At 36.0% G+C, this 14897-nt stretch overlaps 1 protein-coding gene across 13 annotated transcripts in view; it reads right to left on the minus strand.

The window, feature by feature from the left end:
* Nucleotides 1–68: 68 nt before the first annotated feature.
* lrrfip2 (leucine rich repeat (in FLII) interacting protein 2) overlaps nt 69–14897 on the minus strand; it is a 31150-nt gene continuing 16321 nt past the window's right edge. For 3 of the 13 annotated variants that reach the window (XM_067386013.1, XM_067386012.1, XM_067386018.1), the window contains 20 exons: nt 13833–13895; nt 13595–13681; nt 13294–13341; nt 13110–13157; nt 12962–13018; nt 9327–9392; nt 9026–9139; nt 8106–8150; nt 7574–7708; nt 6177–6248; nt 4619–4789; nt 4294–4386; nt 3871–3963; nt 2615–2716; nt 2075–2207; nt 1943–1992; nt 1745–1865; nt 1568–1647; nt 1307–1411; nt 70–1070 (listed from right to left, as the gene is read on the minus strand). In XM_067386013.1, the coding sequence (XP_067242114.1) occupies nt 960–1070; nt 1307–1411; nt 1568–1647; nt 1745–1865; nt 1943–1992; nt 2075–2207; nt 2615–2716; nt 3871–3963; nt 4294–4386; nt 4619–4789; nt 6177–6248; nt 7574–7708; nt 8106–8150; nt 9026–9139; nt 9327–9392; nt 12962–13018; nt 13110–13157; nt 13294–13341; nt 13595–13681; nt 13833–13895 (1794 nt within the window). In that variant the 3' untranslated portion in view covers nt 70–959. Of the gene's footprint in view, nt 1071–1306; nt 1412–1567; nt 1648–1744; nt 1866–1942; nt 1993–2074; nt 2208–2614; nt 2717–3870; nt 3964–4293; nt 4387–4618; nt 4790–6176; nt 6249–7573; nt 7709–8105; nt 8151–9025; nt 9140–9326; nt 9393–12961; nt 13019–13109; nt 13158–13293; nt 13342–13594; nt 13682–13832; nt 13896–14897 lie in introns of all 13 variants that reach the window. The other 10 variants (XM_067386014.1, XM_067386025.1, XM_067386015.1 and 7 more) reach the window with 9 other exon arrangements.

The following is a 14897-nucleotide window of genomic DNA, read 5'->3' on the forward strand; positions in this document are numbered from 1 at the left end:
CAAATTACACACCACCTTTAAAAACTCCAAAAATAATCACAGAAAGAGAGGTCAGTTTGTAAATTGTGTAATTTATTTACAGTATACTCTGCAGTTGCTTTAGTCACAATCACTGTGTTTGTGAAGTGTCAAGACAATTTGTTTCTAGTGTGATTAAAAAGTTGCACCAAACCTGAATACAACAGCGTCGTGAAAGGCATTGAGTGGCATTTGGTACATGAATCTGTAATCTCACAATGTCACAGCAGAAACGTCGGTCTCATACTGGGAGTTAAAGTCGTTGCATTTAGTGTAAAAATTGATGTAGTCCATTGTGACAAAGCACTTCAAAAAACCTAACAAAAGTCAATGTGCCCTGCAAACGATTCATGAATCACCCACCCATTCATACTGCATTCATTTACACATTTATTTTCAAGAAATATTTTAAATATTTGAAAAAACAAACACTTAATTGAAACCATAGCAGAAATGATTGATTTTCCTATAACGTTCAACTCATGGCTGTACCATTTATTAAACACAATGTTTTTTTTGTACCGGTAGAAATATACTGTTTTCCTGTATAGTGTTATAATGCATATGACCCTCGTCCCCCCTGTGAAGGCACATTGCTGTGTAAGCATGGATGTCGAGGGCCCTGCGGTCGTGTCGATTTACAGTTTAAAAAGCGCTTTTATTCTCGTGCATCTTAAAAAAAAGGAGGGGGAAAAAGTACCCAGTCCGAGCAATGAAACCTCATCAGCTACCGTGATGTACAAAGCTTTTAAAAACAACAAAACCAACAATATTCTCAGGTTCAGAGAAGAAAGCACAAAAGGTTTAGATGTTCCCTCCCTGACGGTGTTGCCTTAGTAAGGTGTAAATCTGTATTTTACCACGAGAGGCAAGGAAACAAGGTTAAAGGGCCTGCAGATTTCTTTTTGGTGTCCTATTGAAAGGTGTTGGAGAGTCTCTCTTCACTGCTGGGACAGAAGAGCGTTTCTGTTTGCTTTCATCTTCTCCAGCCGCTTTACAAGATGGTTGTTGGTCATTTCCATTTCTTCGATCTTATCCAGGGCAGTACGCAGCTACAAATGGAAAAAGAGATGTGTGAGGTTAACTCTTGACTGTGACTGCAAATTTGACCAAGAGTTTGCTTTCTCTATGCTTGGATTTGACATTTGAATGTCAGGTTTTTTGTTTTTTTTTCCCAGGAGGTTTAAAACTTCGGTTTACAATTGTGAGAACCCCAAATGCGTCACATGCATATAGATCAGTAGCAGAGATGTTTGAATAGCAGATTTCTTCAGTGTTGGGTTCATACCTCCCTCTGAAGTTTCCTTTTCTCTGCTTTCAGTTCATCTTCTATCTTTTCTGCATTATCTGCTGAAGCTTTATATCTGGACACCTGTCCTTCAAGTCTGTTTACCTGCAAGACGTACAAAAAAATAAAGTTAAGCCAACATTCAATTATTTTTAATTTTAACAACAGTTATCCATTTAAAACATTTGTTGTATGATTAAAATCATTTTAATTATTAATAATTGATATTTGAAAATTATTTTGCTCTAATTACAAACTCACATTTTGTTCCATCGTGGCCATTTCCTGTTCTGCCTTTGAGAGCTTGAATTTGTATTCACTTATCTGCCTATTGGCATCCCCTACAGGGAACAGACAGTGTGTTAAAGCATGTAAAGGTACGTGTGAAGCTGGTAATGCAGACTTCAGTGTGTTTGTGTGTAGCGTCAGAGGTCATACTCTGCATCTCGATGAAATGCAGGTCAGTGCCATTCTCCATTCGCTCTCCTTCTGTGAAAACGCTGTCGATCTTTGAGTGTTTTTGTCGTTCCTCCTCCAGGTGCATCTTCAGTTTTCTGATCTAAAAGAGTGCAGATGTGTTACTTCAACTCATCTATGCCAATAATCCATTTTAAATAATTTCATGTACAATCATACCTGGGACAAAAGTTCATCCTTTTCTTCTGCAAGCTTCCGTAGTCTTACATCTGGGGTATGAAGACAGGAATTAAGCTTTATCATGCCATTGTTTCAAACTAAATATAGTTGACAGTGTATTCGGAGACTCACCCAAAGGTCCGTCTCCTGCTGACTCTAGCACCTGTGCTACCTCTTGTTTTACCACAGTGATGCCTGAGGTAGGGGACTCGTGGCTGACGTCTCCATTGGGCGTGTCCTCGGGTATGATGACCAGCCCGTGTTTCTGTGAGAGAAGGAAAGGACAGCATGAGAGTATAAGAGCTGTTTTTAATGGACAATGGCCATGTACACACTGCAGTACGATTGTTGCATAATTACATATGATACCTTTTTTAGGATATTAAAATAACTGCATGTGTCCTTTATAGAGAAAGCAATCACATAGTGTACTGTGATGGGCTCAGTGGGGGAAAAAAAGATAAAATAGCTAAACATAATTAAAACTGACTATTTTAACACTGAATGTCATGCACAATCTTTGCAGTGTACATGTCCTATGAAACGCAGATCAAACAGATACAAACCAAATGAAAGGAGATAAGCAACAAGCCAAATACTTGGCATTCAAACAATCTGTTTATTGTTGTTATACAGTGCTGATGTCAAGCTTTCCTTTTTTAAAGGACGTACCTCTCCCATTCGGCTTTTCCCCTTGAGGTCAGCTAGCTCATCCCTGAGCTCATCTCTCTCATTCCTAATGCAATCAAAGTATTCTTTCTGTCTCTCTAACGCCTGGCCACACGCAGGGCAGGAAAAGAGAGAGGAGTGAAGAAAACAGTAGACAAAGAGACAGCAGCAAACACACGCAATGAACACTGCCTTCAGTTAGGGCTGGGCAATATAGCTAAAAATAAAATATACACATACTCTTCTGACCAATGTTTCTGTTTCAGTTTCGCTTAAAAGGAATTAGTTTTGGATTGATGTTTATAGAACTACTTATATTTTTTCCTTCTTGTTTTGTTTAGAATACTGTTAAATTTAAAGAATTTGGTGTGGAGTGAGGGGAACTAAAATAGGATATACCTATGTTTATAGTGTGTGTAAACATTTCATTTTATTTACCAGTATTTTTCATTATTTCTTAATGTAATAATAAAATGCGATTGGTCTGTTTTTTTTTTTCCCTCTCAAAAACTAAATTTCATGTGTGTAGCGTATTTTTTAACCATGCAGCAAACTTTTTAAAATATTAAATTACTTAAAAATTGCTTAAATGACTTTTTAAACTGTTAAACTAATAGTATTAATTGGTCAAAATTCTTATTGTCAGTTGACTAGTTCGCCAACTTTGTATTGCTGGCACTTGTGTAATTGCCTCCTTAATGAATCATTTGTTGTATTCCTCATTTGTAAGTCTTTGGATAAAAGTGTCTGCAAAATGAGTAAATGTAAAAAAAAAAAAAAAAATGACATTGATTAACCCATCACAAATGTTTCAATTATTGCCCAGCCCTAGCTTTAGTCACAGATGGTAGGATGAAAATAGACCATGCTGACAGATGACTAGTACAGGAAGTGAAGGATTGAGGTTATTAGTCTGTATAGTGTTGCCTGTGCTTTTCTTTCAATCATCTTCAGCAATTCTTGGATTTCATGCAAAGGTGAGTATATAAAAAGTAAAACTAGCCTATCTTCTTCAAACATGTTAAGTCCGGATTTAATCAATTTTCATGCATTATCTTCCTTTTCAACTCTGCCTTGTGGTGCCCAACACTTCTGGTAGCTGAGGCTCATGAGATACCAGCAGGGGGCAGCACCATGCATTTACAACTATTGAAACTGCCAATCAATTGTTAATTTGTGTAAATTGTTATGCGTACATACACTTTTCATAAATCATATTTTTTATATCCATCCAAACAGCATCTCCTAAACCGTCCTACCGCAATCTTTTTGTCCTTCCAGTTAACAGTTTCCTGCAGGTCAAACACCTCTCTTGTGAGGGTATCTAGCTTTTGCTGAAATTTCTGGTTCTCCTGGAGTTGTGTTTATTAAAGCAGAGGAGGAAAAAAAAAAAAAAGAGGACAGAAAATAGACAACAAAGCAGTGATGAGACGGAACATATGAAAGAAGAAAACAGGAGGATCTCTATGGAGGAGAGTGAATGATATATAGAGAATCTAAACCTTCCTATTTCATCTATGAAGGACATTAAGAACAACACTTTCACTCAAAAAGAATCCAAATCATCTATAACTTGATTATTCCACAAAAGCTTTGAAACACTTAGTCTAATGCAGATTTTTTTTTTTTGATACTTTCAACTTAATTTATGGTCGATAAACCATTTCTGTTCTGGTCTCTACCTCGATGAGCTCATCTCGCTGGCGGATGCCCTCCTTCATCTCCTCTTGTTTGTGCTGTAGGACTGAACATGTGTGCTTCTGTCGCTCTAACTCCTATCAATCAAAAGAAAAAAATACATTCACATATAATCAGCCAAAGCTTGTGTTTAGTGTTCCAACATCTAATAAATATATCAAAAATTGCTAAAAACCTCTGACAACATATGGCATTTTTCGTCTGTTGGGTCTCTGCATACAATAGTGGCCATTAACACAGCCTTTCTAATTAATCATTGCCAAATTGATCAAAACAGTTTTCTAGAAATGACAAATTAAGCATAAGCACCTTTGATTTCTCCTCTGTTTCCCTGCGCAGCTCTGACATTTGCTCTTCCATCTCCTCTAAAACGTCTTTGAGTGTATCCACTTGGTAGATGAGGTTTGACTTTTCATTGTCCAGCTGGGCGTTGGATACCATGGCCTTCTTGTATTTCTCCTCCACTTCTGACAGAGATTCCTGATGAAAGGGAGAAACAATCCTTAACACAAAAGTACAGGAAAAGCTTTACATACTGCAAAACCACAAAACTTAATGACAGGCAAATAAACAAAGCACATTGAACACTGCACTGAAGATTAGATAAAAATGTGAAGTGCAGGTAAAAATTGAAGAAGTAAAAGTGAAACAACCGAATGCTATAAATAAAGTTGGATAAAACTTTTAAAGTCAAAATGAAATCAAAATGGGCCCTTTTACTAAATAGACATTCATGTCCTGGTCCTTGTCTTTGTAACTCTTTCTAAAAAGGTAATCACTTGTTCCTCCTCTTCAGCTCCTTTGCTCCAATCACCTGTCCCATTCAGGTACACTACCGTACAAAGGTTGAGGTTGATAAGATTTTTAGTGTTTTAGAATGAGGTTTCTTATGTTCACCAAGGCTGCATGCAGTAAAAATACACTAAAATATAGTGAAATCTTCATATAATTTAAAATAACTGTTTTCTATTTGAATATGAATACATTAAATTTATTCCTGTGATGGCAAAGCTGAATTTTCAGCATCATTACTCCAGTCATTAGTGATCCTTCAGAAATCAATCTAATTTGCTGATTTGCTGCTTACAAAACTACTTATTATCATCAATGTTTAAAACATTTGAGCTGATTATTTAAATTTTTTTTTGTGTCGAAAAACTGCGAAGCAGGATCAGGATTCTCAGATGTGTAGAAAGTTCAAAGGAACAGCATTTAATTTTTTTTTTTTTTAATCTTTATGGTCACTTTTTGACCAATTTAAAGCAACCTTGCTGAATGAAAGTATTAATTCTTTCAAAAAAAATCTTACTGACCCCAAACGTTTGAACAGTATATATATATATATATTTATATTATAACAGCAACTTCTTATAACGCAATCACTTCTCAATAGATAAATTCAAGTCTTTCCCTGCATTTCTTATTCAATACCCAGTTACACTTGGAAATACGTCAGATTTCTATGTCTATGTCACATTAACACTCGCTCATGTTCAGTTCCTTCAGAGGGTCTTACTGGTATCAGGTTATTTAACGCTTCTATAGCTTCCAAATGTGAACTGGAAAAGCACTAAAACACTAAATTCTAAATCCAGAAAACATCCAGAGTAAAAGGTGTGTCTGTGTCGTCCTCCATCTTCTTTAACAGCAGTTTGGAGTGAGGCAGAAGACTTCCATGTGACTTCAGCTCTTTGAAGCAATTACCTCTCCAGGCAACACAACTGTGGGCTAAACATGACTGTAAAAAGCTTTATGTAGTGACTGAAAGACACATGCAAGGCTCATGCTTTCAGACTAAAGAATGCTAAGTGTCTGGTGGGTTAGTGGAGGAAGAGGAAAAGCATGCATTTAGCTCAGGACCCTCTACCTTCAGCTCTTTAAGACCCTGCATGTATCGGCCCTCTACATCCTGAATCTGGTCCTTTAGATCATAGATGTCCTGTTGAGATGGATGAATGAATCATGGGAAAGGTTTGGCATTCACTGAAGGTCAGAGCGGTGACCCTCTGATTGTACATTTTTACAAACACAGAAAGGGAAAGAGTTTCCCGAAGGCATTCAAACACAAAGAGGAAAGAAACGAAAACATTTACACACACACAAATAAAACCAAATAATGCTGTGAAATGAACAAGTGGATTCTCTGAGATCAAATGCATTCAATAGGAAAGTATGGTGCTCTATGCTTACACAAAATATGTTCGAAGGCAGGTAGATTCATCCTATTTCAGGAAATCCCTGAGCAATCCCTTTTACTGAGAGTTGTGTTGAATCTGTAAACCAGCTGACTTTAGGGGTGTGAATCTTTTGGTACCTCACGATTCTTGAGGTAACGATTAAATTAAAAATCGATCAAATTTCAATTCGATATATATATATATAAGCATAAATTTGATTCTAGTTTACTGTTTTGTGTAACTGCAGAACAAAAAATTAAGTGTGAACCTTGAAATAGTTTTTCTTCCCATTTTAGTCAACCCAATATTATACAACAAATGTCAAACTTTTATTTTATTTTTGATATTAAATATCAAAGAAGCAAATTACTAACAATATGACAAATACAATAGAAAAAAAAAATACAAATTAAATAAGGTACAGTAGCCAAGGTTTATTTAACATGTCATGAAGTAAGAAATACTACAGAAACTGAATAATCAAATGTAAAAATAAAAACTGTATAGTCTTCACTGTATATATTAAATATAAACTGATTGTGAACAGTGAGTGATTTTTTTTTTAACATTAATGAAACAGATGACAATTTATGAGGCTGCTGTCCCTTTTAGAATGAATGCATGAATCTAATATGCTGTTACACATCCTATTTTCTCCTAACTGTTTACGTTCGCATAGAACATAACGGACTGTGTTTATGTGAACACACCACACGATGCGCATTTTGACAAAATTGTGTGTGTATTTGACCATGCAAGCGCAATAAGCTGTGAAAGAGAACTGAATTCGGGATTGCATGCATTTGGGAGGCGGTATTCATTGCTCATGCTTCGACTGTGTGTCCGTCAGTGCGAACACCACATCGAGTCCTTTTTTCGTGGCTTATTCTGATTAATAACACTAATGTGTTAATAACTTTAAGTGCTGTGAAATTACGCAAGTTTAACACTTTAGAAAATTTATTTTTGAAATTTGTGAATCGATGCGAACTGGTAAAGATAGAATTGTGATTCATAAGTGAATCGATTTTTTCCTTCACCCCTAGCAAACATCAACTGTATTTATGCAGATAAACAACATAATTACCCTTAATTCACTGAGAGAAGCCTCTGCATCCATAATGACGCTTCCAGCATCTCCACTGCCCCTTCTAGAAGTGCTGCCTCCCAGAGATGCCAGGGCAGCTGCGGAGAGCGCCGGGGTGGCACATCGAGAGGATGGCTGCAGGATACGAGAGCACCAAACACCCATCAACAATGAATTAAAAGCTGATTCAACAACCTTAACACTGTTGGTTATATTTATTTGAAAAATGAATTTTTGAGAAGATAACATCATATGATTGCAGATGCAAATTAGTTTGATATTTTATCATCAAATGCAATGACATTCATACATTTTTCAGTGTAGTGCATTTAATTAGTAAGGACAACAACAATAACAAATCACTTAAACACACTCTAGCTTCAAATCTGGAAATACTGTAATGCTGACTGAAAATACTGACCAAATACTGACTAACTTTACCCTAATGAGAAGAGTAAAATTAACTAGGGTTCATTATGGGTCAAATGTCAGTCTACAATGGGAAATGGAAAATGATCTCTTTTCCTCTTACCCGACTGAAGGTGTCTGTAAACTGCTTGTCACATTTCTCATCGAGCTGAAAAAAAGAAGAAGACACCATTACTCACATATTCGAAATATATACTTGGCGCAATTTGAATGGCCATTAACTGGGTTTTGCCTTCATCCTAAAGTAAGATTTTAAAAAGGTTAGTGGGATTCTACTTGCTGTTGTTCAATAACTGTATTAGGCACATGTCATGGCACATGATAATTTGACCAGCAACATCCAGAGTCAGTGCCAGACTTTACCAAAAATCTGCATTAAAACCAAATGCTGACAAGTTACAGATACACACACAACAGTGGTAATGGTTAGAAATTTACACAGGAATGTTTTTTAGTGTTATAATCAAGGCAGTCCATAGCAGATTCACTTATTGTTGGAATAATACATGTAAGTGACAGTTGAACAAATTCAACTTCATTTGATACTTTACTAAAAGCATTCATTAAATAAAACAAATAAAGCATTTTATCCAACCAAATTTACTGCAATTTTAAGGGATAGATCGCCCCAATTATGAAAAACTCATGTTGTTCAAAACCTGTAAGAGTTTCTTTCGTCTGATGAACACAAAAAAAGATATTTTAAAGAATGTTGGTAATCAAATAGTTGTTGGACCCCACTGACTTCCATAATAGGGAAAAATACTAAGAAGTTAATGTCTACCGTCAACTGTCCGGTTAGCAACATTCTTTAAAATATCTTCCTTTGTGTTCATCAGAAGAAAGAAACTCATACAGGTTTGGAACAACATGAGGGTGAGTAAATTTTCATTTTTGGGTGAACTATCCCTTTATGCCATGCAAAGTAAAGGAACTTTAATAAATAACCTATCCCTTTCACCATCCAGTGGTGTTTAGTGAATGTGTCACACCGGTTAATACTTCATGCATGTCTTGACTCACACTATCCAAGTCTGGGATGCTCAGATCATCAAGATCAGAGACAATGCTGCCCCTGCGATTAGAGCGGCTGAAATAATCAGCAGCCGTCTCAGAGATATCAGAGAAATCAGACAACTACACACAGACAGACAAGAACATGAGAAAAGAACATGAGAAAGAAAAAAGAAAAAAAGAATTTGCAATGGTGAACCTAAAAAAAAAAAGAGTTGCTTTTCTGATATATTATTGTTTTAATGAAAACAATATGTGGTTGCGTTGTCTGAACACTAAATATGCGATTACAGTTTCCATTCTGGCTCACCACACTATCCCTTCTCCCACGTCGACTTTGGGACACAGTGCTGACAGAATCGTCATCAGAGGATGACTACAAGTTTAAAAAAGGGTGATTACAGAGAAGAAAAGAACATTGCACAGGAAATAAAACCAAAAACCATCTGTCATGACTGTTAAGCAGAACACGCAACCATTTCAAGGAAAAATTCACTCTTTTAATAGCACTCCATTCTTATTAGTGAAAAGTCATCAAACAATGTCATTGCTGCCTTAGATGTTTAGGTAAATGCACCACATGAGTAACAAAGACACCATCTGCATTCCTGTCCAACCTTCAGAGAACAAACTATCAAAACACCACTGATGCATCCAAATTTTCATACTTTCAGATTATGCAAACTTATACATTTGAATACATTTCTGGACATACTATATCCACTATGATGGTTTTATCCTTTGACTGGGTTGTTCTTTGACCAAGCCAACAACAACTACAAAGATAATTCACTTTGGTGCAATTTGGTCCCACTTTATATTAAGTGGCCTTAACTACTATGTATTTACATCAAAAAAATAAATTCAATGTACTTATTGTGTTCATATTGTATTGCTAAACACTTGCTGCTATTGAGATGGGATATGGGTAAAGTTAGGGACAGGGTTGGTGGTATGGGTAGGTTTAAGGGTGGGTTAAGGTATAAGAAAAGGGTCAACTGTGTAATTATAAATGTAATTACACTTGAAAAGCCATTTTTCATATTTCCCTCTCTAACATTTAAAATTTGACATCTTCTCAGCTCCTGTGGCCACATGGAATAGAGCACATTTAAAATATTTGTCGTCATGACGTGCTTGCTTGACAGAGTGTTACTATGTGGCTATGGTTGACAGGGTGTTGCTCTGCAGTTGCTAAGGTGACCTGGGTGGTTGCTTAGTGGCCAAAGTCTACCTCAAAGTCTGTCATTCAAAAGTTTAGGGTCTGTATGATTTATTTTTTATTTTAAATAAATTACTACTTTTTTTTTTTTTTTTATCAAGAATGCATTCAATTGACCAAAAGACAATTAAAGGCATTTATAATTTTACTAAATTTTTCTATTTCAAATAAATGCTGTTCTTTTGAACTTTCTATTTATCAAAGAATGCTGAAAACCTTTATCATGGTTTACACAAAAATATTATGCAGCACAACTGTTTTCAACACTGATAATAATAAGAAATGTTTCTTGAGCAGCAAATTAGAATATTAGAATGATTTCTGAAGGATCACGTGACACTGAAGACCATAATGATGCTGAAAATTTTACATTTTCCTTTGCATCATAGGAATAAATTACAGTTTAAAATAGAAAACAGTTATTTTAGGTAGTAACAATATTTCACAATAGTATTGTTTTTACTGTAATAACTGTAAATTAACTGTAAATTAACTGTAATAACTGTAAATTAACTGTAAATTAACTGTAAATCTTATTATTGTTTTAAATCTTTGATCAAATAAATGCTGCCTTGTTGAGCATAAAAGACTTAAAAAAAAAAAAAAAAAAATCTTAACCAAAAACTTCTAAACGGGAGTGTATCGCTCATCCCTGCTTCAATGTAGTGTTGTCACGACTCATGATACTGGAATTTATAACTTCGATACGATACCTTGTAAAGTATCGATATTCAATACCATTTTCGATACCACAGGGAAAAATGCTGCATATACTGTCATATAGATATTTTTAAAATTATTTATTTTTGTCCATCTATTGAAAGTCTAGGCAATCAAAAAATTATTCTGAAGAGATCACTTTATTTGATAAAACTTATAAGCTTTTTTTTTTTTTTCTTCTCAGTGTATTTGTTTTTACAGTGGGGTAATTTTGTTGCAATAGCTTACACACAGCTCAAGGAAGCTTGATTTCAAATGGTAAATTGAATTTAAGAAAGACAAGTATACAGTAATAAAAATTAAGAACAAATATGCAAATTGCTAACAATAGCACAAATAAATACAATAGAATAAAGATGAAAGGTCAAATGAAATAGACTGCTTTATTTTTTCAGGTAGTTCTAACAGTAGTATTCAAGTAAACAAAGTAATCAAATTTAAAATAACTGGATAATCTTCATTGAAAAAATTAAATACAGATTAATCAAAGTTACACAAGTTAATTAGTCAAGAGCAGTAAGCGATTTTCTCTTTGTCTTTTGTTTGCTTAAAATTAACAACAGAAAGGGGTAAGTTATTAGGCTGCTGTCCCTTTAAGACTTGACGCACGGACGGATCCAAAATACTGTTACAAATTCTTCCTGAACTGTTTACGACAGTGCTTACATTAATACTTAACAGGATGGGCACTGTGACATTATTTTTGAGTGTATTTGACCCATTAATAAGCCACAAAAAGACCTCATTTTGACACTTGTATTATGTGTGCGCTTCAGATGCGAGCGCGAAATCGTGCGGGAATGAGTAAAATTATGCAATGAGAGGAGGAGAGTGAGTGTCAACTTGCTGTCGGAGAGGAAAGGAAGAAAGTGCAGCTAGTATCGGTGTATCGATACTGCATTGGAATAGTTTCATATATTTCAGTATCAATACATACATATCAAAATATCAATATTTTTGACAACACCATTTCAGTGTAGATCTGTGAAGGGTTTTTTCATAAACCTTAAAGGTACAATTTGTGATATTTTTTTCCGCTAGAGGTCGCTAGAAGCCTATTAAAAACAAAGGCGTAGTTTGATGACGCCAAGTTTTAGAGCGGAAACTTGGGACATGTGGTCTCCATCTCAATGGACGGTGCAAAAGAATAGGGATTGGAGTCTGGAAGAACTCATGTTCGTGGATGCGATTATTAACGTTACTTTAGTATGAAGCAGAGCAGGACCGAGTGTTGCGGGAGCTGAACGAGAAGCTGGAGCGATTGATCAACACGCCTCACGAGCAGCAGGACTTTTATTATGACACAGCCGCCGGCGCCGCTTCCGCTTTTCCGGTCATGAGTTTACAGGAGCTGTCCTTGTCGACAGAACCAGCGGCAGATGGTAAACGGTAATTATGTTCCATAAATAAGTAACACAATCCACCATAAAACGTGCAAGAAGTAAATAAGGAACTGCTTGAAGCAAGCTAGTGGTTTGCTGGACGCTACTTCCACTACTTCCGCATTTGTCCACGGCACTGTTGTCATGTGGTTTCTAGGCGGTAACAAAGGTAACTGACGTCATTGACAGGCGACTGCATTGCCCCGTGTCACTGTTTAGAATGGGAATTTTCTCATGATTTTCAAGTAGTTGAAAACATTAGAGATATTGTTAGTAATCAGCTGGACAAAATATATAACACTAGCCTAGTGGTTTTTGGATATTTTACTGCAAAAATTTTACATATTGTACCTTTAAGTTCAATTACTTAGAAAAGTAATGGCACACCTTTCCTTAAAATGTCAGATATTGTTCATGTTCGTAGCACATCATAATGCAGGATGAGTAACACGCTTAAGTTCAATACCTGGAGTTAGACTAGAGGGAACATCTACTTTCAAAAGGTGAATTACCTGACCGAGTGTATAATATAGTTAAACACACACTGGCGTTTCAGAATGAACACATGCATGAGCAGCTGCTGCGTGTCATGCTGCAGCTCTAGACACATGCAACGCTCACCATAGGGCTGCTGCGGGTGGAGCTGGCACCAGAAGAGTACCAGCTGCATTCAGAGGGCTGCGGGGAAAAACACTGACCACTGAGCTAACGCTGCTGCAGGGATATGGCATGAATATTATTTCAAAATATATACTATGACATCACTTACAGCTCTGGAACTATATGAACCATACAGACCATCGTCACATATGGAGGCCTGTGAAAACAGATCTCACAATTTTGAAATGTACAGATGACAAAGAGGCTTATAAAACACCACAGCTGCTTGCATGTGATCAGTGGGGTTTTATCACATCCGATCACATGGCAGATGTACTAAAAATCAGACTGACCACACTACAGCTGCGCATCAGACCTGCAGAACTGCTGCTGGACGGAGCCTGTGAAGGTCAAACAACAATCAACAGCTGTCAGATATCTCTACTAAACCACTGAATCAAACAAATGATGCCAGACTAGCTTTTAAAACAGAGGGAACAACCAATACTGGAATAAAGACATTGACTAGACACAGAAATTAACTACATACATTATATCATACAAGTAGGATCTTTCCAGGAAGACTTAAATATGTTTCCTACAAAAGTTTTGCAATGTGAGAGTATTAAACACGCAGAAAGGAAGCAGACAAACCCGTGGTGTATAGGCAGAGACAGTAGAGGGAGGAGGTTTGGAGTTCTTTAAGCTGGTGTAGTTTCTTTGGTCATGATACAATCCAGTCTAAGGAAATGGTGTAAAGCAATGGAAAATAAACATAGAAATCTGGCATAGTAGTTATTATTCTCAAATACCATGCTCTTAACCAGTATGTTCAAAATGATACATGAAAAATCGAGCAAAACTTGAGTTCAGGATGTTGATCAGAACTAACCAGAAGGTCCTTTTTGGAGCTACTGCCAACATGTTTTTTGTGAAGATCATTATATACAGAGCTCTGGAAGAAAAGAGCACAAACAGGTAAAATTCTTCTTACTAAAAGGTTTCATTTTGGAAGCAACAGAATCTAGTAGGGCTGCACAATTTTAGGAATAAAACCTAATTTCGATATATCTGATAAAACTTATAACTGTGATTTAAAAAAAGCTCCAGGTTTGCTGTGCTTGTTTGTAAGGCTGTGCAATTTGGCCAAACAAAATGGCTTTAATTTTTATATTTTAATGGCTATAATTAACATAATGAAAAGCATTACTATTGAAATAATTCATTGTAAAATAAAAAATGAGCATTTAAGAAAAATAATAATGATGTTATTCTACAGTACAGCTGTAAAAGTACAAAAATTCTATGTTTTTCACTATTTTTATGTTTAAAACTTTGTATAGCACTACTCGTGTTGCCTCTATAAGACTGTTGAAACACATTTGTAAGTGGCTTTGTATAAAAGCATCTGCTAAGTGAATAAATGAAAATGTAATGTAATATTTATGGCTGTCATATTTTCTTCATTTTTTACACATTAATCCATAGTGTTTTTTTTGACAGAAAAACACAGGGAGCTCTTAAAGTGTCTCTTCTTTTGTTGACATTGGTTGGTTTATTAGCAATTCTCATTACAAGTTTGGGAAGTGGTTGACACATTGCATTCCCAAATATACGTTATAAGCAACACAAACTTTCCGCAATCCACTGGTGCAAGTATAAACATGACAGCACAAAATGGTGCACGCTCACAGCTAGTTTCACACAGAATGCGGCAGTCACGAGTGTCTAGTTCGTTTTCATAGGGAACGCGTTTTTGCATTCCACTGCGCCATTTTTCCATGGAAATGTGTTTGTTTTACTGTTGCATTTGCGTCTTTCGCAGCATCTTGTGCATAAAGCAGCACTAAATCACGGCGCTCAAGTTAAAAGAAGTTTTTCAAACATGCCTCTAGAAAAAAAAAAAAAGATACCTCAACAGGCCATATCTGACTGCTAAATCTGTGTCTTTGTTCAT

The sequence above is a fragment of the Chanodichthys erythropterus genome, chromosome 5, assembly GCF_024489055.1.
Source record: "Chanodichthys erythropterus isolate Z2021 chromosome 5, ASM2448905v1, whole genome shotgun sequence".
Taxonomy (NCBI): Eukaryota; Metazoa; Chordata; class Actinopteri; order Cypriniformes; family Xenocyprididae; genus Chanodichthys; species Chanodichthys erythropterus.